Source organism: Argopecten irradians, chromosome 1 (assembly GCF_041381155.1).
Source record: "Argopecten irradians isolate NY chromosome 1, Ai_NY, whole genome shotgun sequence".
In the NCBI taxonomy this organism is placed as follows: Eukaryota; Metazoa; Mollusca; class Bivalvia; order Pectinida; family Pectinidae; genus Argopecten; species Argopecten irradians.
Window position 1 is genome coordinate 57,715,901 of NC_091134.1, and position 27,837 is coordinate 57,743,737.

The window sequence follows — 27,837 nt, forward strand, 5'->3', positions numbered from 1 at the left end:
TTCAATTACACACTACACAGTCAAAATTTTAGATAATGTAGAATCTGGAAAATATCCAGGAGTCACCATCAACCATGACCTAAATTGGAACACACACATTCATACCCTAACAAATAAGGCCAACAAAACTGTAAGATTCCTTAGACGCAATATGTCATCATGCACAAGAAAGTAAAAGACCATCTCTCGAATATGCAGCATCCTGCTGGTATCCATACACATCAGATCAAATCCTAGCACTCGAAAACATCCAGAGAAGGGCTGCAAGGTATGTTTACAACCAATATAGAAATAGGGAACCATGTTGTGTCACCAACATGATAACATCTTTAAACTGGGAACACCTGGCTACTAGAAGAGCCAAAGCCAGAATTATCATGCTACACAAAATCATAAATAAGCATGTGCATATCGAACCATTACAACATATCAGGCGATATGAGAACAAGAGGCACACACAGATTAAATCAGATACCTTATTATGAAACCCTTTACAAGTATTCTTCCCTCGTACCATCATCGAGTGGAACTCATTACTCAACATCTCTAGCTCAGGAGCCTGTTCTGGACAAGTTCCGGTCAACCCTGGCTAGACACAACCTCCCATAATAATATACACGGCCTATTTTTATCCATATATAATTCAATTAAGCTTGTTACGAGCATTTCCATTGGCTTTAAGATTTACTTTACCAGCCCTTAAAGGAAATAATGGCGTCGCCGTTTGTAACGTTGCTTCTGATTGGCTGAGATGACGGCGTAATGATTTCATAGACAAAAGAGTCCAAAAACGAATTCTGAATATTGAAGAGATTATCTTTAGTAAATTGAATTATAAGGATTAATTTGAATAGATTTTTTTATGTTATGGAGATATAACACAAAAATGTGAGTGTACTCTCATCATAAACCGCTTCGCGTTCAAGTTAATCCTTAAATAAACCATGCTACAAAAAACATATATAATATATTGATGCAACATCCCAGGGACTTTTGAGTCTGTCCCTTAAATTGGAAGAAGACTTGGGAGGCCGTCCTTACATGACCCTGGCAGTTAAATAACCAGCAAACAAATAGCCTACATATACTGGCTGGTGACATAATATCATGAAAAAATGGCGATTTTTCTCGATATTTTCCTAAACGTTTATAATCTTTAGTCCACAACACTTTCAATGAATAAGCTTAAAAGTAAATTACACTTGTAATATAATATTTTAAAATAAAAACAGACATTTGAAAAGGGTCAGTCAAAGAGGTGTTCGTGTCATTTTACTGAACATATTATCGTGTTTTTTTTTCCAAAAAAAAATATCAAAAATAGTTTGGCCTATGTTTGATGGAAAAATTAAATTTGGCATCAACATAAAGATAAATATTTAAAAATCTACACAGTGTACTGTATACTCTCATTATGTACAGTACACTTCTGAATATATTGGAGTATCAAAAATATATATGCAAACTTCAAATGAAGCTTATGGATTCTTTTAAGATTTTTGTGATATGAATACCTCACAATGGCAAAACAAATGGTATAAGGGAAGTAAATCTTTTATCGCTTGTCGTGTTATGTGGTTACTTCCCTTGAATTTTCATTATCAGCCAATGAACGACTCAGGAAATAGTATCGACGTTACTCTTTTGACTTCCGGTATGGCGACAAAGCACGATTGAATTTGTTAAAATAGACACGTACTTAAATTTATCTTAAGGTAAGAAATACATTTAATGCCTCCTGATGCATTTGATAATGGTTCATATTTCTATGTCACATGCTTTGACTTATCGAAAACAAACAGACTAGTAATCGTGTTGATACGGGCACCCCCCGGCTCAATGAAAGGGGGGAGACACGTAACACGTTATCATGTTAGGAGTGCAGTAGGCATAACGCATTAGCTATATACAAATGTACGTCTTACATCGCCACATATATACGTAGCATAGAACTTTCTGGCCAAAAAATTCTGTATCAATCTGTTTATGCGTATATATTGATGACATATGTAGTTATTCATCCTACAAATATGCCGATACAAACCGCAAAATACGAGAGAAAAAAAAAACTGATTAATATTCTCGCTGTCAGTGTCACTGTGGAATATAGAAAGCTTTGGGTTTTATAAGTCTAACGTTCTATTAGCAGACAGGGTCATGTAAGGACATGCCAGGTTTGTTGGTGGAGGAAAACCGAAGTTCTCGGTAAAAAAACCAACGGCCAGCGATCAGTACCTGGCAGCTGCCCCACATTGAATTCGAACTCGCGACCCAGAGGTGGAGGGCTTGTGGTAATATGTCAAGATATCTTAACCACTCAGCCACCATGACCTCATGAACAGAGCAAACATAACTACATGTACCTATACAAATGACAACATTCAACCACATTATGACACAAGTTTGTGTGAATATAATGACATGATATAGGCCTATATCTAGATTCTAGACCCAGAATTTCTGGGTTATTGTTATTTTCATTGTTGCTTATGCAATGTAACGCTCCAAACAATAAAAGGAATGCTCTACTAATTGAGCTAGCTACCGGAATGCAATGTATAATGGTTCTGGATATCAATTGGACCAATTGCCTGCACTGCGACTAGCTAGTAACCAGAACTGTCTTCCTAGAACGAATAATCCTACCCTGCCTCCACTCCGTTCAGAGCTACTTCATGGCAGCTACACTCTTCCCTTCTGTGTTTTAGACTTTAAGACTCATGACAAAAGCCAGATTTGTTTATCCTCTTCCTTAGCATATATCACCTTGAGACCTATACTTGAAACACTGAGTTTGGTTACAGGCACCAAATATATTATGAGCAGGCAAATGTACCAGTGATTTTCTTACTCAATAAATTCAGGGGCCTCAATTTCAATTGGGAAATTAACGAAAAAATGTACACTACATTGCATATTAATTTGTTGAAACATGTATATTTTTGAGAGTTTTTCTTTGTTTAAATTAAATTAGGAAAATACAGCAAAATTTCTCTATTGGAAGGGGCCTGTATACTATATATTCGGCCCCAAATGTACCTAAAAAATATATATATATATAAAAAAAAATCACTGTGCATGACTAGCTCTGTATAAGAACCAGGAGGGAGCTGGGACCCTCCAAACACTGCATATGTATACGTAGCTATTGACAAAAGGGCAGATCGCCTTGAAATTTCGACAATATTTTGTCAACACTGTTAGAATTACTTCTTTGCCGTATAGCTATTTTACAGTCGCAGTGCTTTACCAATTGAGCAACCTGGCAATCGGTGTTTGACCCAAATCTAGAACCATTACAAAACAAAATCTTAACATATAATCTTGCAAAACATAAATTCAGCATACAAATACATTTGAATTCTAAATAACTAGGATACCCTATACTGTTATATTAAATTAACAAAATTCTGGATGGTAGCACTGTAGCATATTGTTTACTACATGTATACTTCACATACATGAACTTTATATTAATAATTATATATACAAGAATGTGGGGGTGAGTGGTTAAGATGTCCCAACATATTACCACAAGCTCTCCACCTCTGGGGTTTGAATTTGAATCCCATGTGGAGCAGTTGCCTGGTACTGACCGTTGGTTAGTTGTTTTTCTCTGGCTATTCCGGCTTTCCTCCACCAACAGACCACCTGACTGCATAATGGGACGTTAATAAAACTAATAAAACCAAAGCCAATACAAAATGTAACAAGTTAGCAATTTTATGATTAATTTCCAATATTAAAAAGACCTGAAATATTCACAATGACACTAAAACGAATGCAAGACATATCAAGCATGATACATGTACATGTTGGAAAACTATGTGGCATATATTAGATATAATTGAGTTACTCATGATACAGAGAGGAGATATGGCATATGGAACAGCCAAGTTAAGTCTATTGAGTCTTAAGTCATGACCTCATTGTTTTTACTGCTAAATTTTCTCTGTCTTATACCTCTCTTTACAGGATTGCTGGAGACCTTCACTTGGTCTGAACATGGTTTTATAAAGCATCAAGATTAAAACAGAAACATGTATCAACCAACTGTTGGAGTTTTACAAGTAACTAATGACATAAACATCTTGCAAGATAGTACAACAACAGTACCAGAGCTGTTCCATGATCCGATACCCAAGACCAACGAGGCCAATATTTTATTGGAGTCGCCGCCAAAGCACTTTCCAGATAACATGCAGCTTGACATCTCCACATCCACCACAATACACGGAGATTTGAAGTTACCTCACCAGCTCCTGGTTACACCCCATGGTCTTGTGAGCCAGAGTGACAGTCCATCATCTTCTCCAGAAAAAGTGCAGGCAAATACACAGTTGGGCATCATGGACACTTTTCCATACAGTGAAAATGGAGATAAAAGTATGATTAACAGTGATGTCAACAAAGGTGATAAAGGGGGAGATAATTTGGCAGGAAACTGCTCTCAAAATAACATTTCAAATGATTTTGTAGCTGATATTAATACCATTGTGATAACCAATGATGAAACTGGAGAAGTAAAAATGACATTTTCTGACAATGGTGTAGGGCAGTATGAAGAAATTGAAGAGAAGCCAGAACAAAAGGAATTAGAGCAAGGGATTGATGATACCTGTTTAGATGATATAGAAATGGTTTCCTTTACAGCGTTAACTGAAAAAGATAAGGTGAATGGAATATCGCCAGTAAGGAAAAGTGATAGGTCCATCAAACTCAATTCAGTATTTGCTGACGGGGAAGGCAAAAAGATCCCAGGTTTTGGGAAGGTTCTTGCATCTCAATTGATGAAACAATCTGAAAATACTTATATACAAAAACCCAAGTCTGGAAGCAAAAAGGGTAAAACAAAAAGAAGCAGAAAGCAAACAGATCCAAAGAAATCCAAACTAGATGTAGATGATGTGTACGAAAGTGATGATGGTGAGGGAATTGAAAGTGATGGTGACTTATCAAAGGATCTGCTGAAGGTGCGAATGATGAAATGTGATGTGTGCGGCAAACATTTTCTTGACAGGCAAAAGTTACAGACACACAAAATAACTCATAATAAGAAAAAGAATACACAACCGCTTTCCATGTCAAGTCAAGGTAGAGGCTCAAAGAAGGTGTATCCGTGTGAGGTGTGTGGGTATACATTTCATCGCAGAGAACACTGGCGTCGACACAGACTAACACACCTTGACGTTACACCATACAAGTGTCCAGTTTGTGATCGCGGCTTCAAAAGAGCGGAACATGTTCGGCGCCACCAAACAGTTCACACAGGTGTAAAAGCATTTGACTGTAATTTGTGTGACAAAAAATTCACTCGATCAGAGCATTTAAAGAAACATATGTTGGTTCATATCGGAAAAACGCCATTCCCAAGAAAAAAGAAAAATGATCTTTAGGATAGTTTTGAATTATATCGAAACGAAGAAAATATATGATTTTAAGTTCAACCAATATTAAATGACAAAAATTGACATACTGTGCAGTGGTGGATCATGATTTCAAACTTCTGAGGAAAGTTTTATATGCGTCTAAAGATGTGATCGGGCATTAAATTCACTCTATCAGTCTGAGTGAAAGCTAGTTGTTCCTTACCTCCCCACACATGTATACAGGGAGACTTAGTATTTAGAAATGTTTCCGTCCATCTGAACAAATATTCATTTTGTATGGTTCTAATTAATCTTGTACACTTCGGAAGTTCTTGTGTTCATCTTGGTCACTGTGACATACATGTATATGATAACTTTGATCTTATTGAGAAGATTGCCAAATTCACTGGCGAGAATTATTTAAAATTATCTTTAATGTTTTGTTTTTACTTGATAAATTGTCTTTTATTTAGTACTTTGTATAATTAGTAGTGACATCGCCACCTGAAACATCTCTTAATATATAAATATTCATAGCTGTACATATAATAGATTATAATAACTAAATGAAGATAAAATTATTAAACAATGCAAATTGAAGCAAAGTGATCTTGATTTTTTATCTTCCCCGAAACACGTTTGTGTGAATATCTTGGCTCTGATCTGTCCGTGCAAGATGCACTCTTGAATACATTCAACTTATCAATCTGAACATTTTCTGTATATATATCAGGCTAGGTGTCCTAATTGTGCTTTTGCTATTGGAACCTTCTATTTTCAGTATTTTTACCATATATATGGAAACTTGGTCAAACCATTACATTAGTTTCCTTAAATTATTTCTGGACTATAACTCAAAAACTACTTAAGTGAATAGTTAGACGAAGAAAACTAGTCTAAATCTGTTCATTGGCATTTGAAAACAATGGTAAAGTTCTGCTTATATTGTCCCATTTTGACCATTTAAATTATGGAAAAGCCAGTGTAAATTTAGAACAGTTCTAAAAATAAATTTGTCCATCTCGTTGAAAGAGAGGCTGTGTGGAAATGTCAGCACGGATGTAGCCAGCTGCATGGGAGGACATTTCAGGATTCCTAAAAATATAAATTAATTTCTTTGAATGCAGAACGATTTTGATGAGAAATTTTATTTTCCCATTTCATAAGAAATTATACTGAATATCTCAATACCATTTTTACCGACTTTAGTCCACCTTTGCCTGACTATTCACTTTTAAACTTACATGAAACTGTAATATGTATATCTCAAGCTAGTGTCCAAGTTGTGCGTTTTACTATAATAGGAACCTCCCGTTATTGAGTTTTTCTAGTATATGTCATGTAGAATCCTATTTGGTATGATCTGAAGGATAACACCGATCTTATCTACATTTTTAGAAAGGCACCCGGCCATAAAACACACATGCATAGTTCATTAATCATGTAAGGCAACCCAAGCAATGGGATTTTATTATATGAGTAAAGGGCGAGTGTTTTCTCCTCTAACACTAAGATAACTCTCTGGCCCCACCAGGACCTCGACCCTTGGTTCAGACAATATTGGTTTAGTGAAGGTTGCAGCAGACCAAATGAGTCAAATACTTTCATTCCTTTAGTTGGAGAAGAATTTGCCCAGTTTCCTGAATCTGGCATGACCCTTGGGGACCCAGAACCTGAGTTTAGGAGAACCTTGTCTCAGGTGACATGTATAAAGCAATTATCATTTCAGACTAGCTAATGAACAAAGAGTGATTAGCATAATCACTTGATAAGCAAACATTTTAATTTCAATTGCTACAAAACCTGTTATTACATTTAAACTAACATAAGGAAGAAGGTATTCTGCAAGATTCTTAAGAACTTTACTCATCTAATGAGTAAAGTTCTTAAGAATCTTGTAGAATTATGTAAAGTTAGTGATAATAAGAAATTATTTTATCTTGATTTGAAAATTGATGTTTAACTGTGATTAAGCTAAAAATCAATCTTAGAACAACTGGACCCAGCAAATAATACTAGTATTGTGCAAATTAACATTACCTCAACTAGTTCTATTTGTCAAAATTACCACAAAACATATTGATGTAAGAAAATCTGTATGTATTTATGTGACATTTTACAATATTTAATACAATGTTCCACTTGTTTGGTTCCTGGTTTACTTCAGAGATTGAAATTTGACATAGAATCCAGTCTTTTGAAGTTCATACCACACAATCATCGTTTCCGCCTGAAAATATAAAATCAAAACAATGCAGGGGGAGTAACTCTTTTTTCATAATATTTAGAAATATGTTACTTTGTTTAATGATCATGAAGCCTTAATTTTGGTCAAATGACTGATGACATCACTATAAGACTCACTAAAAACTATCCAAAAAAAAATGTATAATAATAAGTTACATACTGCTGACTTGAAAGTTGGGAGCTAGTTTGTGTAGTACGCAATGTTAACTTTAGAGGACAAATTTCAAACTACATGTAGCAAGCATGCCAAGAAACTCAAACACTCACTCAGGTTTTATTAGATTGATAAATGATGTATTTAAATGGAGGAGATTATTTAAAAAGTTTTATTGCCAAATATAACAACCTGCATTTGATGAGATTCTTTAGTATAAAACAATAATTAATTTTTCTTTGTTTCTGGCTTTCTGATTGGCCTATTCATTTTTTGCATTCCATGATGAAAAAAAAAACCGGGAATGGCGCGGAAATCCGACTTTATCGTGATGTCACAATAGAAACTTTACGTTGCGTATTGATATGGCAAAAAAAAATCCCTTGGAAAAACCAATGGAATCATACGTGTAAACATATTTCATTTTATAAAGTAGCCTGGAAAATTAATTATAAGCATTGAAGTCACTATTTTCTAATCTCATCGGGGTATGAAATAAATTTTGTTTACAAACTTTTGTGAGAATCCAATAGCGGATTCACACAGTTGCAAACAAAATTTCTTTCATACCACGATGAAATTAAAAAATATTGACTTCAATGCTAAAATGGAAATTATAACATACCAGGTATATTTACGCCGAGCTCCCTCCTGTCCAGGCTTGTCTCGCTCTCGTCTCCTAGGATCGTCGGTCAGAAGTCCAGCTGTGTAACAGAAAAGTTAAAGTGTTGACAAACTCTGCAGCAAAATGTAAAGTGTACACAAACTCTGTAGCAAAATGTAAAGTGTACACAAACTCTGCAGCAAAATGTAAAGTGTACACAAACTCTGCAGCAAAATGTAAAGTGTACACAAACTCTGTAGCAAAATGTAAAGTGTACCCAGACTCTGAAGCAAAATGTAAAGTGTACACAAACTCTGTAGCAAAATGTAAAGTGTACACAAACTCTGTAGCAAAATGTAAAGTGTACACAAACTCTGCAGCAAAATGTAAAGTGTACACAAACTCTGTAGCAAAATGTAAAGTGTACACAAACTCTGTAGCAAAATGTAAAGTGGACACAAACTCTGTAGCAAAATGTAAAGTGTACACAAACTCTGTAGCAAAATGTAAAGTGGACACAAACTCTGCAGCAAAATGTAAAGTGTACACAAACTCTGTAGCAAAATGTAAAGTGGACACAAACTCTGCAGCAAAATGTAAAGTGTACACAAACTCTGTAGCAAAATGTAAAGTGTACACAAACTCTGTAGCAAAATGTAAAGTGTACACAAACTCTGTAGCAAAATGTAAAGTGTACACAAACTCTGTAGCAAAATGTAAAGTGTACACAAACTCTGTAGCAAAATGTAAAGTGTACACAAACTGCACAAAAATGTAAAGTGTACACAAACTCTGTAGCAAAATGTAAAGTGTACACAAACTCTGCAGCAAAATGTAAAGTGTACACAAACTCTGTAGCAAAATGTAAAGTGGACACAAACTCTGCAGCAAAATGTAAAGTGTACACAAACTCTGAAGCAAAATGTAAAGTGTACACAAACTGCACAAAAATGTAAAGTGTACACAAACTCTGCAGCAAATTGTTAAGTGTACACAAACTCTGCAGCAAAATGTTAAGTGTATACAATCTCTGCAGCAGAGTTCAATTCATTCAAAGAATATTATTTACCATTTATCCTATTCCTTTATCTCTCTTTTAATTTTAATTTAACAATAGGCCTATCATCCTCAATATTCTAGAGATTTACTACAATGTATCACTATCGCTATATATATATCAACCCCAAGAACATATATCATGACAAAACTGAAGGCAGTTCATGAGAAGAAAATGATAAATCCCAGGTCTGCCGAGATTTCCTTTAAACATTACAGTGAGTAAAACAAAACTTCAAAGACATACAGTCAACCACAGTGTATTGTTATTCAATTTTTTTGATGTACATATATATATGTAATATTTTACTTAATATGTTTGTTTGCAACCAATGTTTCATCAAGCTTAGTAAACAAGTTATTGTGTTCACATTAGGTCACATTTTTTCAAGACATAAAATTAATTTATATTCTTAAAAGTCTGCATAAAAGTTTGGGTTCACAAAGAAAAATTAACACATAACACAAGGTGGACGATTTACAACGGATAACGGTGAACTACTGCAATAGGTTGACATAATCTACATGTATGGTCGGATGATATAAAAATAAAAGTTGTCAACACCAAACCTACCAATTGTCAATCGTGTTTTTATGTCCTCACTAACATATGCAGCCATGGCTTTGGATATTGCAAGTCTGATGGCCCCAGACTCTGCCGATTCTCCTCGCGTAGATGTTGTAGCATATACATCCACTTTACCGAGGAGTTCACACACTATCAGTGGTGTCATCACCTGCTCCCTGTGGCAAGGAAGAAAAAACATGTCAGTTTGGTACTGTCAATGAACGAATATATGTACCTGTCATAGAGGAGCAATGCCTCAAAAAATCACTCTGGCACAATTTTCTATATTTTTCTTAATGTTTTCAACATTTTGTGCATATACACATATGAATTTAAAATATTTTTTTATCAAAAACAAACATAACAACCATTCTTGATACCTAGTAGGCTACCGTACCGATCACAAGACGTCAAGTTCACAATTTGTAGACTTGCCGTACAATTTTCCTTTGAAAAGTCTGCCATATCTATATGTGAAAAATAATGTCTGGCTGTGAAATTTTTGATTTTATACAGTTTTGTTGCTTAGTAGGTCAGAGATATAAATTAAGTGCGATAAAATGCAAAAAGGTTTTGATAATGGTTTGCATAATAATTACTTTGCTCCATTAGCAGTAACAGGCACCAGTTGTAGCACTGAAGACGACACCTTTATCTGTTACAAGTATTATGTCCTACAATATTGCAGCTATTTATATCAGCTCTGGCACAGATACTGAAAGTGATGCGGCGAATAGACCGTAGACAAGAACCCACTATCTACATGCTATTGAAATGGTAGAAGAACTATGGACCATGAAAATGGAAAGTTAGTTTACTAGATAAATTTTGACAAACTATAAACAAGAGGCCCATGGGCCTTAACGGTCATCTGACTATTAGTACAATACAACATAGTCATTTAAAGATTTTAGCCTATTTGACCCCTATGGCCTTGAATGAAGATCAAGGTCATTCATTTGAACAAACTTGGTAGCCCTTCATCCCAGCATGCGACAGGCCTAATATCAGGTCTTTAGGCCTCTTAGTTATTCACAAGAAGTTGTTTAAAGGATTTTAGCCTATTTGACCCCTGTGACCTTGAATGAAGGTCAAGCTCATTTATTTGAACAAACTCGGTATCCCTTCATCCCAGCATCCTATAGGCCCAATATCAGTACCCTAGGCCTTATGGTTCTTGAGAAGAAGTCGTTTAAAGATTTTAGCCTTTTTGACCTTGAATGAAGGTCAAGGTCATTCATTTGAACAAACTTGGTAGCTCTTTATCCCAGCATGTCACAGGCCCAATATCAGTACCCTGGGCCTTCTGGTTCTTGAGAAGAAGTTGTTTAAAGATTTTAGCCTATTTGACCCCTGTGACCTTGAATGAAGGTCAAGGTCATTCATTTAAACAATTTTGGTAGCCCTCCATCCCAGCAACCTACAGGCCAAATATCAGTACCCTGGGCCTTCTGGTTCTTGAGAAGAAGTCATTTAAAGATTTTAGCCTATTTGACCCCTATGGCCTTGAATGAAGATCAAGGTCATTCATTTGAACAAACTTGGTAGCCCTTCATCCCAGCATGCGACAGGCCTAATATCAGGTCTTTAGGCCTCTTAGTTATTCACAAGAAGTTTTTTAAAGGATTTTAGCCTATTTGACCCCTGTGACCTTGAATGAAGGTCGAGGTCATTTATTTGAACAAACTTGGTAGCCCTTCATCCCAGCATCCTACAGGCCCAATATCAGTACCCTAGGCCTTATGGTTCTTGAGAAGAAGTCGTTTAAAGATTTTAGCCTATTTAACCCCTATGACCTTGAATGAAGGTCAAGGTCGTTTATTTGAACAAACTTGGTAGCCCTTCATCCCAGCATCCTACAGGCCTAATATCAGGTCTCTAGGCCTCTTAGTTATTTACAAGAAGTTGTTTAAAATATTTTAGCCTATTTGACCCCTTTAACCTTGAATGAAGGTCAAGGTCATTCATTTGAACAAACTTGGTAGCTGTTCATTCCAGCATGTCACAGGCCCAATATCAGTACCCTGGGCCTTCTGGTTCTTGAGAAGAAGTCGTTTAAAGATTTTAGCCTATTTGACCCATGTGACCTTGAATGAAGGTCAAGGTCATTTATTTGAACTAACATGGTAGCCCTTCATCCCAGCATCCTACAGGCCCAATATCAGTACCCTGGGCCTTCTGGTTTTTGAGAAGAAGTTGTTTAAAGATTTTAGCCTATCTGACCCCTGTGACCTTGAATGAAGTTCAAGGTCATTCATTTGAACAAACTTGGTAGCCCTTCATCCCCGCATCCTACAGGCCCAATATCAGTACCCTGAGCCTTCTGGTTTTTGAGAAGCATCGTTTAAAGATTTTAGCCTATTTGTCCCCTATGACCTTGAATGAAGGTCAAGGTCATTTATTTGAACAAACTTGGTAGCCCTTCATCCCAGCATGCCACATGCCTAATATCAGGTCTCTAGGCCTCTTAGTTATTCACATGAAATTGTTTAAAGGATTTTAGCCTATTTGACCCCTGTGACCTTGAATGAAGGTCCAGGTCATTTATTTGAACAAACTTGGTAGCCCTTTATCCCAGCATCCTACAGGCCTAATTTCAGGTCTCTAGGCCTCTTAGTTATTCACAAGAAGTTGTTTAAAGGATTTTAGCCTATTTGACCCCTTTGACCTTGAATGAAGGTCAAGGTCATTCGTTTGAACAAACTTGGTAGCCCTTCATCCCAGCATGTCACAGGCCCAATATCAGTACCCTGGGCCTTCTGGTTCTTGAGAAGTAGTCGTTTAAAGATTTTAGCCTTTTTGACCCCTTTGATCTTGAATGAAAATCAAGGTCATTTTCAGTACCCTGGGCCTTCTGGTTCTTGAGAAGAAGTCGTTTTAAAGATTTTAGCCTTTTTGACCCCTTTGACCTTGAATGAAGGTCAAGGTCATTCATTTGAACAAACTTGGTAGCCCTTTATCCCAGCATATCACAGGCCCAATATCAGTACCCTGAGCCTTCTGGTTCTTGAGAAGTAGTCGTTTAAAGATTTTAGCCTTTTTGACCCCTTTGATCTTGAATGAAAATCAAGGTCATTCATTTGAACAAACTTGGTAGCCCTTCATCCCAGCATGCCACAGGCCTAATATCAGGTCTCTAGGCCTCTTAGTTATTCACAAGAAGTTTTTTAAAGGATTTTAGCCTATTTGACCCATGTGACCTTGAATGAAGGTCGAGGTCATTTATTTGTACAAACTTGGTAGCCCTTCATCCCAGCATCCTACAGGCCCAATATCAGTACCCTAGGCCTTATGGTTCTTGAGAAGAAGTCGTTTAAATATTTTAGCCTTTTTGACTTTGAATGAAGGTCAAGGTCATTCATTTGAACAAACTTGGTAGCCCTTCATCCCAGCAACCTACAGGCCAAATATGAGTACCCTGGGCCTTCCGGTTATTGAGAAGAAGTCGTTTGAATGAAAAGTTTACGGACGGCGGACGGCGCACGACGACGGACGGTGCATGATGACAATAGGTCATTCTGACCCTTTGGGTCAGATGACCTAAAAAGTTGGAGCTGTGAAAAGCTCATCTATTGTATAAGGTAGAAAGATTGCTGACAATTTATGAAAGCTCTAGCTATACTATAGACTATAGTAATAAAAGATTCAAAAAGGTCACCATTAATGATGGAAAGATTGTAAATAAGAGGTACAAAAAGACAAACATCTAATGGCAAAAAACTGCAGATAAAGGGAAACTGTAATATGTAACCACTATTGATGACCTCTTCAAAAACACTAACCTGTGTGTTGTATCACTGAAGTATAAAATATCTTTCCCATTGACTTCAAATTTCCCTGTGCCATCTAAATACACCTTCACTTGCGCATGGCAAGATTTTCGACTACCTAAAAATAAAATTGTCAAGATGACAAAATTTGAATAACTGTAAGTGAGAGTATCTGAGAAAATTAGGAATGGAAATATATAAGGAGTGTAGGACGAAATGTTGCTATTAATAAAACAACACCGGGGTGGTGTGGAACAAAATCTATAACAATGGACAGCACACCAATATTTTCCAAATACACGTAAACAACAAGTTGTAATAGCTAGAACAATAAAACCATGGACACACTTTGCCTGTTATCTGACAAAACATAGTTTACTTTACATCACTCAGAAAATAAGAGATAATATAATACACATATGTAATACATGGTTGATATAATAATAGTTGCTTCCTCTTGTTCAGAAAAATTTAATTAAGCTACATTCATTTCTATGGCAATATAATTGTGAAAATAATATTAAATTTTGCAAAGAAGAAGTATTGGCACAATGTGAGGACAACAGGTTGTTAACAATACCTTCGGCATAGTAGTAGAGTTTTCCATCATCATCAACTTCAGGCTGAAATAATAGCATAATAAAATCAATGATAATGACTTCTACTTTAAATCTTATTTCATATGACATTAATTAAGAAGATGATTTGTTTTTTAAATAGGATGAATCTACATGTGTTTATATCGAAATTAATTTTAAAGCATGCTTCCGAAGAATAATTGACAACATTTTCATATTTCCCCAAGTCAGGTAGAAAGGGTCAGGATCATTATTTACACAAAATCTGATTTTGTTCACTTTCCTGAAGACCATGTCTGTCTAAGTTTGATTAAATTCAACTGAGCACTAGAGAAAACTTCTCTGAAGACAACTTGTTTAACATCATTTCAATTATTTAATGAAAAGCTGATAATCATCAGACAGACAAAAGATGGATGATAAAAACAATGTACAGCTCACTGAGCAAGGTGTTTTTTTGTTTTTTTTTCATGGAAATAATTGTGGTGTTTCATCCAATCGGTAACTCTGTCTGGATCATTCCAGCATTTTAAAACAGATTCTTTGAATAAATATTTAAATATATTTGAACATGAGTATGTTACAAATTTTTATCAATGAAACTGATCACAAAACTTACTGATTTATGTTTGAAAAACACAGTTGATACCAAAGGTGTCCTAAAGGACATCAGGAATTCTTCCTCTTCATGACAAAGAGCATGGTTTAAAAGTTTATCCATTAGTCGGATAAATCGTTCATACTGCAAAATAAAATCAAGGGTCATATGTTTCATGTCCATCAATTGAAAAAGATAGTTTCTAGTATAATAAATTCTAACAAAAGGCCCATGGGCCTTAGCGGTCACCCGAGTTCGGATACAGAATGAAACAAAGACATATAAACTATATATTGGCCTATCAGGCCCTTGAAATCATTCAATGATTATATAACTTTGACTTTTCAATCTGGTTCCTTCAAATCTGTTAATTTCAAAAGAGTTTTTTATTTAAATTTTAGTTATTTTGACCCCATTTGGCCCCGCCCATCTGCCCCTGGGGGTCGGCCAGGACCAATATGGATATGATGCTAAAATGCTATCGTAAGGTAATAATTATAACCAAGATTGACTCATTTCCTATGAAAATTAAGCATATAATATTCATAAATGTGTTTTTCCAATATAAACTATAGTATAGATTTGACCCCCTACTTAGGCCAAAATTTGAGATACCGGGGTCATGAAATTTTTGTAAAGGGCCTTAAAAAGACCTTCTAATCTATGAACAGTATTTGGTTCCATCAAATCTGTGAATTCAGAAGGAGACTTTAGAAATTTTAGCCATTTTGACCCATTTTGGCCCAACCTTGTGGCCACTAGAGGTCGGCCAGGACCAATAAGGATATAATGTTAAAATACTATCTCAGGCTAATAATTCTAATAAAGTTTGACTCATTCCCTATGAAAATTGAGCAAATAATGCTTATAAATATGTTTTCCCTATATAAACTATGGCAAACTTTACCCCTTCCCCAGGGGAAAAAGTGAGACCCCATGGTCATATAATTCACATTTTTGTAAAGGATCTTTAGACCTTCCCATCTATGAAGAGTACTTGATTCTACCATTTCTGGAATTTCAGAAGAAGATTTTTGAAGTTTTAGCATATTTGGCCCCTTTTGGCCCCATGGCCACCCCTCAGGCCCCTGGGGGGCTGGGACCATATAATTCACACTTTTTGTTGATCATTAGCTATGGAAGGTTTCTGCAAAATTTAAACAAATTCTGTTCAGTAGATATGGAGAAAAAGTCAAAAATGTAAATTGTTTATAGCCGTATGAGGGATGAAGCACGACGACGGACAAAAGACGATTAGAATGGGTCACTTGAGACTTCATCTCAGGTGACCTAAAAACAGAAATCAAGTGATCAATTATTTCTCCTGGTGTTACGATACAAATTAATAAATACTCTATTAAGAGACCTCTTCGATTTTCCTTGAGTGGCCAGTTAAGACATATTCAACTGTACATTTTATTCAAAATCATTTTTAATAAATCAATTCATTCAGTGAAACTACATTACATAATTACCAGTAAATATACTGTGCAGTTGTTAATATTTGTGGAAGTTTTAATGGCGCTAAACTGGAGGATTCAATACATAACACACCCTGTAACGAAACTGATACTTTTAAAGGCCACAAGGATTATTTGCGAAAATAAACCCTTGTGAAACAGTAAATTGTCAAATTCAAACAAATTAACGATTATACAGTAGTGATGATTGTCTGTTACATTGGTTGAAGTATCTACAGATGTGTACAGCTTTGTAGACATGGTGTGGTGGTTAAGAATAGAATACTTACATCAGTTTGACTAACATTTTCCCTTGTTCTCACTTTGAAGTCCTCATAGTTCAACCATTCAGATGTCATCACACTTCTGCAACAGACAGTAGCATACACTACAATATGGAGGTGGAATTCAAATAATGAGGAGCATACAATATAAAGTAAAGTATAGTATAGAGGTGAAGGTCAAATAATAAGTAGCATACAGAATAAAGGTGAAGGTCAAATAATAAGTAGCATACAATGTAGAGGTGAAGGTCAAATAATAAGGAGTGTACAGTATAAAGCTGAAGGTCAAATAATTAGGAGCATACGATATAGAGGTGAAGGTCAAATAATATAAGGAGCATACAGTATAAAGGTGAGGGTCAAATAATAAGGAGCATGCGATATAGAGGTGAAGGTCAAATAATAAGGAACATACAATATAGAGGTGAAGATCAAATAATAAGTAGCATACAGAATAAAGGTGAAGGTCAAACAATAAGGAGCATACAATATAGAGGTTAAGGTCAAATAATAAGGAGCGTACAGTATAAAGGTGAAGGTCAAATAATTAGGAGCATTCGATATAGAGGTGAAGGTCAAATAACAAGGAGCATACAATATAGAGGTGAAGGTCAACTAAAAAGGAAATGTATCAAACTTCCATGTTCATTTTAAGAAAAAATAGTACAGTCAAACCTCGATGTATCAAAGTTCAAGGGACCGTCAGAAAAACTTCGAAACATCAAGACTTTGAATTATTCATGGTTGAAATTAAACCGATTTTTTTTTACCATGACCAACTGTGGTAGTTGTGTACATGTCGTCTCCGTTCTGTAAACTTTATAATCATTGTATTTACCACAAGCAAAACAAAATAAAAACGAAGTATGCAATTAATCACATGTATTGCTTTCATTATCAATACATACGTATATTATAAACAAGGACATAGTCATTCAGATCCCCCGCCAATGGAGATATCAAAGCTGAAGTAAGTTTGATTGTGGAGACTTATGTGTATGAAAAAAAAAAAAAAAACCAGGAAAAAGGAAGTTGAGCTAAAGAAAGATGGAGTATAATTCAAGTAGAGCGGGGCTGCAATTGTTGAATCAGGTATACAGCCTTGACATTTATATTAGACTATATACACAAAGATGGGTGGAGTTTTGCAAAGTAACATTTACCATTTACAATGATATTTTCAGCAATGTTTCCATGGTAACGTAAAAGTGCAAAAAATGAAAACCTAAAAATAGCAAAAGGTACTACTAGACCATAAAAAGAATGTGTCTATGAAGTTTCGTGGAAATATTTCTGCTGTTTTTAGAGTTATGCTCCGGAAATGAACCTTCTACAAAAATATGATATTTTCAGCAATGTTTCTATGGTTACAGAAAAAAAGCACAAAAAGTGAAAACCTAAAAATAGCAAAAGGCACTACTAGACCATAATAACAATGTGTCTATGAAGTTTCATGGAAATATCTCTGTTGGTTTTAGAGTTGTGCTCCGGAAATGATTCTTACACAAAAATCTGCCATTTTCAGCAATGTTTCCATGGTTACAGAAAAAAGTACAAAAAGTGAAAACCTTAAAATAGCAAAAGGCACTACTAGACCATAAGGCTAATGTGCCTATGGAGTTCCGTGCATATATTTCAACCGGTTTTCCAGTTATGCTGTGGAAACGAACCTGGTACAAAAATATGATATTTTCAGCAATGTTTCCATGGTTACGGAAATAGTGCAAAAAAAGAAAACCTAAAAATAGCAAAAGGCACTACTAGACCATAAGAACAATGTGTCTATGAAGTTTCATGGAAATATCTCAGTTGGTTTTAGAGTTGTGCTCCGGAATTGATTCTTACACAAAAATCTACCATTTTCAGCAATGTTTCCATGGTTACAGAAAAAAGTACAAAAAGCGAAAACCTTAAAATAGCAAAAGGCACTACTAGACCATAAGACCGATGTGTCTATGAAGTTTCGTGGAAATATCTCTTCTGGTTTTAGAGTTATGCTCCGGAAACGAACCTGGTACAAAAATATGATATTTTCAGCAATGTTTCCATGGTTACGGAAAAAATGCAAAAACTGAAAACCTAAAAATAGCAAAAGGCACTACTAGACCATAAGACCAATGTGCGTATGAAGTTTCGTGGAAATATCTCTGTTGGTTTTAGAGTTATGCTCCAGAAACCATTCCTACGGACGGACAGACAGACGGACGGAACCCATTTGTATATCCCCCGCCAACTTCGTTAGGCGGGGGATAACAAGACTTACGTGTACTAGGCCTAACCCATGTACAAGTGTTCGTTTGGTGACTATTTAAGCGATGGTTAATATTACGGAATGAATATAAAAACGAAAACACGTTGTAAAAACGAAATTAACAAGGAGCCGCAAAGCTTGGCATTATCCCCCGCGCCCAGTTGTGTATGAAAGCTCAAACATAAAATAAATGAAGCTCATTGTAACTAAGAGTTTAAATCTTGATATTGTCATCCATGTAGGTTTAACTATTTGAACAGAGCTTAGTATTGTCCTTGAATAAATTCATACAACAATATATCCGCTCTCCAGTAACATGACATTTAAAAGAATAATTTAAAAGATCATGTACAGAAAGTTTCGTGTAGCCAAGTTGAACGGTTTTTGAGTTATAGCCTGAAATAGAAAGGAAACTTTAATAATATGGTATTTTTAAATAAGTTTCCATGGTAACAGAAAAAGTATTGAAAATGAAAGATTCCCATTAGCAAAAGGCACAACTAGAGCACTAGCCTAACATGTACAGAAAGTTTCGTGTAGACAAGTTGAACGGTTTTTGAGTTATAGCCTGAAATAGAAAGGAAACTTTAATAATATGGTATTTTTAAATAAGTTTCCATAGTAACAGAAAAAGTATCGAAAATGAAAGGTTCCCATTAGCAAAAGGCACAACTAGAGCACTAGCCTAACATGTACAGAAAGTTTCGTGTAGCCAAGTTGAATGGTTTTCGATTATAGCCCGGAATAGAAAGGAAACTTTAATAATATGGTATTTTTTAATAAATTTCCATGGTAACAGAAAAAGTATTGAAAATGGAAGGTTCCCATTAGAAAAAGGCACAACTAGAGCACTAGCCTAACATGTACAGAAAGTTTCGTGTAGCCAAGTTGAACGGTTTTCGAGTTATAGCCCGGAATAGAAAGGAAACTTTAATAATATGGTATTTTTGAATAAGTTTCCATGGTAACAGAAAAAGTATCGAAAATGAAAGGTTCCCATTAGCAAAAGGCACAACTAGAGCACTAGCCTAACATGTACAGAAAGTTTCGTGTAGCCAAGTTGAACGGTTTTCGAGTTATAGCCCGGAATAGAAAGGAAACTTTAATAATATAGTATTTTTTAATAAGTTTCCATGGTAACAGAAAAAGTATTGAAAATGGAAGGTTCCCATTAGAAAAGGGCACAACTAGAGCACTAGCCTAACATGTACAGAAAGTTTCGTGTAGCCAAGTTGAACGGTTTTCGAGTTATAGCCCGGAATAGAAAGGAAACTTTAATAATATGGTATTTTTGAATAAGTTTCCATGGTAACATAAAAAGTATCGAAAATGAAAGGTTCCCATTAGCAAAAGGCACAACTAGAGCACTAGCCTAACATGTACAGAAAGTTTCGTGTAGCCAAGTTGAACGGTTTAGGAGTTATAGCCCGGAAACGATACTCGGACGGACGGACGGACGGACGGACGCACGGACGGACAGAGCCCAAATCAATATCCCCCGCAAACGCGTTTCGCGGGGGATAAAAAGGAGGAACCGAAAGCGCCTACAAAATACTTCGATTTAGAATGATCGATTTGCTCCAGTATTTATGCCAAAGTTGTGCAATGTAACAGTTTTGAGTATGAGTTACTAATAACGTGGCTCGCTATTTACTTTTCCGTAAATTCTACAATCCGCTACCAATGGCTGCGGTGAACATCAAAAACGACTAACTGTATCTTTGCCGTACTAATGATTTAATAACGCAGCTTGTAAAAACAAAGCACCGGGTATCGGCCTGATTAGTGATATTAATTATCTTGACGATATCAAGCTAGCAACACAAGCTGTCATAATCCCTATTGTCCGGCGAAGGGCCGTCGCGAGACAGCTAGGTGTGACAGCATGCCGCAGGGTGTTGGCGAACACCTGATCTGTACAGGTAAATTTTTATTAGAATCATCGAGTGTCAGTTACCTATGATTCTATAACAAATGGTCCATGAAAAAAGTTTGATACATCAAGAACTTCGATTCATAAAACTTTGATTCATACATGGGTTAGTTAGTAATGTTATATAGTGAAGAAATTTGGGACCACACAAAAAGTTTGATACAGCAAGAAACTTGATTCCTTGATTCATCGAAGTTCGAATCGTCAAGGTTTGACTGTATGTGATTTTATCAATCTTTATATATCTGAAACTAGTCACAGCATTTTTTTGTATTATATAATGTCAGTATATGTAACATTATTTCACAATACTAGCCACACTTCTTCTACACAAAAGCCTTGCTGACAGTATATAGGCTTCTTCTTTAACACAGAAATGTGAACACTTACTGAGGAAGTTGTGCTTTCCTTAGGGCAGTTTTACTTCCCATCATTAAGCTGTCTAACTTCTGAATCTTTTGTACAATATCCTGTCGACAGAAATCATGTATTCATGTCAATATATAAAATGTCTGAAGATATCTATGTACACCTGCACAATACCCTGTCGACAGAAATCATGTCAAAACATCCAACAAATCTGAAAATATCTACATTGGTATTTAGAATTGCCAACATACCTTTATATGATATGCTCTTGTTTCTTTCCACATTTCACAATAATTAATTTTTTTTTGTTTTCATACCAAATCTGGCTTTCTGATTGGCCAGTATTTTTTTTGCATACCACTATGAAAAAAAATCTGAGAATGGCGCGAAACCCCGACGTTATTGTGACGTCGCAATAGAGACATTGACGTTGCGTATTGATTCGGTAAAGAGAATCCCTTGAAAAACCACAATAATGTTGCATTTAAACATACTTCATTTAATCGAATAGAGTATAAAATTAATTATAAGCATTGATGCCACTATTTTTTAATTTTATCGGGGTATGAAAAAAAAATTGTTTGCAAACTTATGTGAGAATCCACACAGTTTGCAAACAAATTTTTTTTCATACCCCGATAAAATTAAAAAATAGTGACATCAATGCTTAATTGGCTAAAAAATAGCATCACACAAACATCAATATACCACTTTATTAACCAGTGCTTTTATTTATGTAGTACACTTGTACACAACACTATTGTGTTCATTAGTGTGACATCACACAGCCAACAACACTAAGCATGACCTTGCCTCGTTGATACAGTGTGTTATTATATACATGTGTATAATATGAATTACGAGAATACACTTCCTCTGTCTCAATAAGGTTTTTTATCTTACAATAGGAGTGGTATTACACCAACTCGATAGAATCTAATCCTGATATAACTATTGTTTTGCCCTCAATAAGTAACTGATTATTTAAGCATTAAACTATCTTCCTATGGCATCTATGGTCTATATAGATGCCAGAGCTTTGCAGACAATCTTCATAATGTGAGCTAACAGAAGTTTTTCTAATACATGTACTTACATGCATGTATTGGTAATAGTTGGGACGCGTGGTATAATAAAGAGAATGAAAAGGCCTGCCATCCCTGCCAAATTGTGCCTCTGAAAAAAATCCAAATATACCATTCCTGATATTTATGTTGATGTATGGTGATCACAATCACAAATATCCAAGAAAAAAAACACCATTTAATAATAATGCATGAGGAAACATGTCAAAAGGACACCATGATGACCCAGAAAAGGTAACAGGAAGATGTGTGTTGATGTCAAGGAGACAGCTGCATTACTGTGATAAAAGATTGAAAATAAGAACCTAATACATGTCCATCTTTTACTGTAAAACCAATATGGTATCAATCTATAACTATAGTAATTATTGTTTTTGTTAGAGAGAAAGTGAAAGAGAAGTGCATTTTATTCTGTCTTTTGTTTTTACATGACATGTGAAAAAAAACAATTATTTGTTTTCAAACACATGCTTAGTTTTATAGGTGCAGAATCATAATGTTATACCTACTCTTTTTATGGGGAAGGACATCGTCTGCTTCCTGTCAACAAGCAAATGGCAATACATGATTAGGGTAACAGAGACCTCAACACACCTATCATCATACAGTCGAAACTCGTTATCTCGAAATTCAACGGATCAACGAAAATAAAAACGTAATGCCATTAGGTTTGGTCAGAACGTGGATTTCAACATTCCTTATATCTTATTTCAGAATTTAATGGTATTTCAAATTAGTAAAATAAACAATAGTTTTCACCTACCGTGAGCAGGCTACACTCTCCGTTTCTACTGGTTAATATAATTTACAGAACATGAAACGAAAGTAATTTTCTATACCAACGAAGAAATACATTGACATGTATGACTAAGATACTAGTACATCTGCAACGACTAGTTAAATATTTAACATTGTGGGTTTGTTAAATTACATGTATTTTGCACTATCAACATTTCATACAAACCTTAGAAAACACTTTCGTTTCTAATGATTCCTAAACAAACACGCTTCCGGTCATGATCAGCCACGCTGATCGAGCCATGCATGCTGAGTGCGATTGTGTAAACACACGTCGTGTTTATGTACAGGTAAGTCACAATTGTAAAGTGACACTAATTAGGAAGCCAGACTTAAGAGGATTATTAAACAATTATTAATTAGCAGTCATTGTTGTAGTATGTTCCCATAGGCCTGCATCTGCATCTACCGATCACGCTTTGTGCAGGTAAACCAATTACGTGTTACGACAAAGCACAGGTGAATTTCAATTGTTTGTATCCATGTTATATTTACGTAATTGTTGAGTTTTTTATTTAAAATTTTGACTAAAACTAAATTCGAGATAGCGACTATTTTTTTCGCTGAATATCCGTTCTAGGGACCAGGAATTGACTTTGACACAACCGGAGTTTCGAGTCATCGAAATTCGAGTCATCCAATCTTAAAATACATACACAAAGAAGGACAAAAAACGGGACTTGAAAATTAATTCGACTCAACCGGAATTTTGACTCAAGCGATTATGAGATAACGAGTTTTATATATACATCACATGACACAACAGTAATAAGAAATAAACATGAATATTGTTCTCAATCACGATTATGACTGAGTGTATTCAATTTGTTTGAGTTGCTACTGATGCTAGTAGATAAAGGGATGTAACTCTAAAATAACACTGCACTAGATGTATGACACAAGTCAAATTTTTAATAGAATTTAGAATGCAATACTATTGCAACCGTAGTCTGCAATAGTTGAAACTGTGATTTCTCTGATAGCAATAGTTAAATATGTAGGCAACAGTGTCCTCTAAAACTGATCCTTTCACAGGGTTGGTATTTTTCACAATTTTGGGGGACATTGTTATGGTCCTAACATTAGAATCAGAGTCAATCATTCAATTTATTTCGAGAAATAGAACGGATAACATATGATGTGTATTTTTTTCTGGTAATTTTGGATCTTACCAACAAAAAGGGGTGAGCCTTTTTATCAAACAGTCCAGATGGCATAAGATACTTGACTGCAAGTTTTGCATGTTCTTTTGTAAAATCTGCATGATGAATACCCATCATGTTAGCCAGATGTCGTCTTCCAAGTTCATATTCATGCGAGAGATTTTCTTTTTCTTTTTCTGAAAGAATACAATTCATCAAAGACTCTACTGTAAAATAATAAACACACATAAAAAGTATCGCTCACCTGGTTTATTTAGTAATTATCATAAAAAACCTTCCAATTTGAAATAGCAAAATTGCAATAATAGTGCTATCCAATGCTTAGTTTTTGAGAAGAAGTTAATTTTATGAAAAGCAAATCAAACTTGTATCAACAATATAATTAATATTGATGAGAAACACTTTTAATGTATGGAAAATTACTATCAGTTTATCTCATTGATTATACAAAAATTAAAATGAAAAAGTAATATATACATACCGTACTTCACAGCTGTTTCTAGATAAGCTCTCATAGCATTGCTAATAGTCTTTGCCTTTTCTCCAGAGGCAGACTGCTTTGTTTGGACTTCTTCGTGCATATCCGTAAGTGAAAAATGTAAACCACACTATAATAGATAATAAGTAAACATGCATCTGCCTTTGAGAATTATTATGTCGTGAGCACGTGTGGTTAACATGTTTAAATCCATGGAATGGGGGCCCAGTTAAGTGTAACAGCCAACTCTTTCCCCCCTGCTGAAAGTTTCCCCTGGGAAAGAATAGGGTAGCTGATTCTTCACCCCCCCCCCTCCCCACACTAGTTATTTTTCCCCCAGGGAAAAGGATTGGCTAGCTGATTCTTCCCTCCCCCCCCCTCTCAAATTATTTTCAGAGGGGGGGGGGGACTATTTACTAGCTGACTTTTCCCAACTCTCGATTTATTTTCAGAGGAAAACTATTGGCTATCTGATTCTTTACCCATTCCTGTTTCTTCACAAGTGCTTGAAGTTCTGACTATAAATATATAATAATCATAACATAAAAAATATTATATTACTTATTATATGATAATTTTCATAATACGAAGTGCTTGAAGTTCTGACTATAAATATATAATAATCATAACATAAAAAATATTATATTACTTATAATATGATAATTTTCATAATACGATTATAGTCAGAACTTCAAGCACCTGTGGTTTCATTCAGATTTTCTGCATCAATCGGAAACAACATTTCATCACAGTATGCAAATACATATACAGTAGAATGTGTATCGATCTAATATACGTATTAGTTACTTGATTAAATGCATGTGATGCAGTTCAAGGTTAACATGCTACTTGCTCCGTTCATAAGTGTAAAAGTTCGATGATCAGATATACATATGATTTTAAAATATATTGTTGTGTGTTGAAAATACACTCGTTGATTTGATATACTAACTCTTGAGCTGATATTCGGCGTCGTTCCTTGCACACTTGTTAATAATTTGAAGAGCTGCCTCCATGCCAAAACCCTGGAGGCAGCCATTTTGTTAGATGGTGTCTTCGTCTCGTAAACGCTTGAAAAAATAACAAATTTTTCGCGGGAATTTTAAAATGTATTTTGGGTATTTTTCACTTCATAAAAAGATATAAGAAATATACATAAAAGATCTAAAAGATATACATAAATTGACATAAGATACAATAATCTCAAATTCTGTCGAACAAATATTATTGTATTTTGAGTAAAAAATAGCCAATACAGTGGGAATTAACCATCACTATACAAGTTTGGTGTCCGAAATTTGAACACCCATTACTTATATGAAAATTTCCTTATTTGGAACAATCCAAAATAATCGATAAATACTTAAATCTTGTTCGATTTTCATAACATTTGTAAAGTTCTGAATGGATTTTAGTAATTCAGAGCTTTCCTTAGTTATAAAATTAATAAAAAAAAGTAGAAGTAGTAACTAGGGTAACCAGTTACATGTATATCCTAGAAATAAAAGTGCAAGTAGACAAGGGAACATGTTTATCAGCTAAAGCCTTTAAGGGTACTTACACATTGAGCCCCCAAAATCTGGGTATATATGATGAAAGTTACAAAAGATATATATTATATTAACTAAACAAACTCAACAAACTTTTTATTTCAATGCATTTACATTTGCTCACATGAAATTCATGATTATGTAACAATATACATGTTTTTATTATATGAAGATATATATTATATTAACTTCAACAAACTTTTTATTGGTTTTTAATTGCTGTCCGAAATTTGAACACCCTTATATGTCCGAATTATGAACATCCCTGGCTGTATACATTGCTGATTACTTTGGCCTGGTATAACACAAATTTAGTATCTGTGTCGAGTTTCAAGTGATAAATGCAAGAAAAGAAAATTCTCTTTCTGCTCATACCTCAGTTATGGGGGGGGGGGGGGGGGGGTAAAATATGTGGATAGGTTTCAAGCATACAAAGGTTTTACTATTAAGGTGTCCGAAATTTGACTACTTTCCCCTACATGTTTCGAGATTGAAATTGATGTTTCGAGTTTTAAATGTTATATTTAGGCCTAAGTTTCACTTATAGCATTTTAGATAGGACCTACTGTATAAATAATTTACTTCTAAATACTACTTAATACTCGATGTTTCAGATTTATATTGTGTCTTTGGTATTTCTGTTGAATATTTTATATTTATTTTGTATAGTTATGCCAGAGATTTGGATAGATTTACCATAATGTAGATAAATCTTTGTTATTCATTATCTTCTCAATTCATATGGTATGGACCTCGTCGTTCACATTGTGTCTTTGTCATTATTATTGTATATTTTATAATTATTAGTCATAATCAGGTTTTCTTAATTAAATTGTGAACATTATTAAAATGGACAGAGAAACATGTTCATATAATGTAAATAAACTAAAATCAAGTAATCAGCAGTGGCCTGAAGATGGCAGGCCTGAAAACATTAGCGAAAAGAAATGTCGTGTTGATATTTTTATTTTAGTATACATATTGTAACGAATGTTCATTTGAGATCAGCTGACTGCCGATCAGCTGTTGTGTGTTTATGCTAGCCCACTGAACTGTACCCCTGGTGTGTTTACATGGAATAAACGTGTAATAACGGTTGAATTGTATATTATTAGCAGTACATGGCAAATGGCAATGTCTTTATCTAACTGACCATGCTATCAGATGGTAAATGTATGTGATAGGCCTAATAGATTGTATGTGAAATAGTTTGTCGGCGAGTAGTGTCACTGGCTACGATAGCCGCCATATTGGATCGTGACTAAGCAGGCGGTCAGAATTTGAATTAGGTATTTTGTCTATGTAAGCTCCATGATCAATCTTATGATTTAATTCAGTGATCTTTAAGACAATAACAATACTATTCATCAAAATGTATGTGTTTAATACGTACTTGTGGCGTACAACGGTCGATTTCAAGACATATTGATTATTCGGTCCAAGCAGTTGTACTGCTTTCACGGTGAAACTGTTGACGCTGACGTTCCGGCTGGTTTTTGTGTACATTTTTAAATACGGCTCG

The 27,837-nt window shown here is 35.0% G+C and overlaps 2 protein-coding genes across 2 annotated transcripts; one reads left to right on the plus strand and one right to left on the minus strand.

Moving 5' to 3' along the window:
- Positions 1–1,598: 1,598 nt before the first annotated feature.
- Positions 1,599–6,385, plus strand: LOC138335050 (zinc finger protein 701-like). Its single transcript, XM_069283957.1, has 2 exons — positions 1,599–1,715; positions 3,976–6,385. The coding sequence occupies exon 2, from the start codon at positions 4,041–4,043 to the stop codon at positions 5,394–5,396; it is 1,356 nt and encodes a 451-aa protein (XP_069140058.1). The 5' UTR covers positions 1,599–1,715; positions 3,976–4,040; the 3' UTR covers positions 5,397–6,385.
- Positions 6,386–7,452: 1,067 nt separating this feature from the next.
- Positions 7,453–27,836, minus strand: LOC138335061 (small ribosomal subunit protein uS9m-like). Its single transcript, XM_069283968.1, has 14 exons — positions 27,709–27,836; positions 25,718–25,835; positions 24,769–24,895; positions 24,297–24,463; positions 22,836–22,866; positions 22,338–22,417; positions 21,263–21,342; positions 16,695–16,770; positions 14,966–15,088; positions 14,349–14,391; positions 13,781–13,886; positions 10,005–10,174; positions 8,396–8,474; positions 7,453–7,599 (listed from the first exon to the last, which is right to left on the minus strand). Exons 1-14 carry the CDS (start codon positions 27,819–27,821, stop codon positions 7,587–7,589), a joined length of 1,326 nt encoding a protein of 441 aa, XP_069140069.1. The 5' UTR covers positions 27,822–27,836; the 3' UTR covers positions 7,453–7,586.
- Position 27,837: the final 1 nt, after the last annotated feature.

Excerpts from the sequence above, each read along its gene's own strand:
- LOC138335050 (XM_069283957.1), top strand. The coding sequence starts at position 4,041 with ATGTATCAACCAACTGTTGGAGTTTTACAAGTAACTAATGACATAAAC.
- LOC138335061 (XM_069283968.1), bottom strand. The coding sequence starts at position 27,821 with ATGTACACAAAAACCAGCCGGAACGTCAGCGTCAACAGTTTCACCGTG. Across the intron at positions 25,836-27,708 it reads TCGACCGTTGTACGCCACAA|CGTTTACGAGACGAAGACAC; the intron begins GTACGTATTAAA and ends TATTTTTTCAAG. Across the intron at positions 24,464-24,768 it reads AGAAACAGCTGTGAAGTACG|AAAAAGAAAAAGAAAATCTC; the intron begins GTATGTATATAT and ends GTATTCTTTCAG.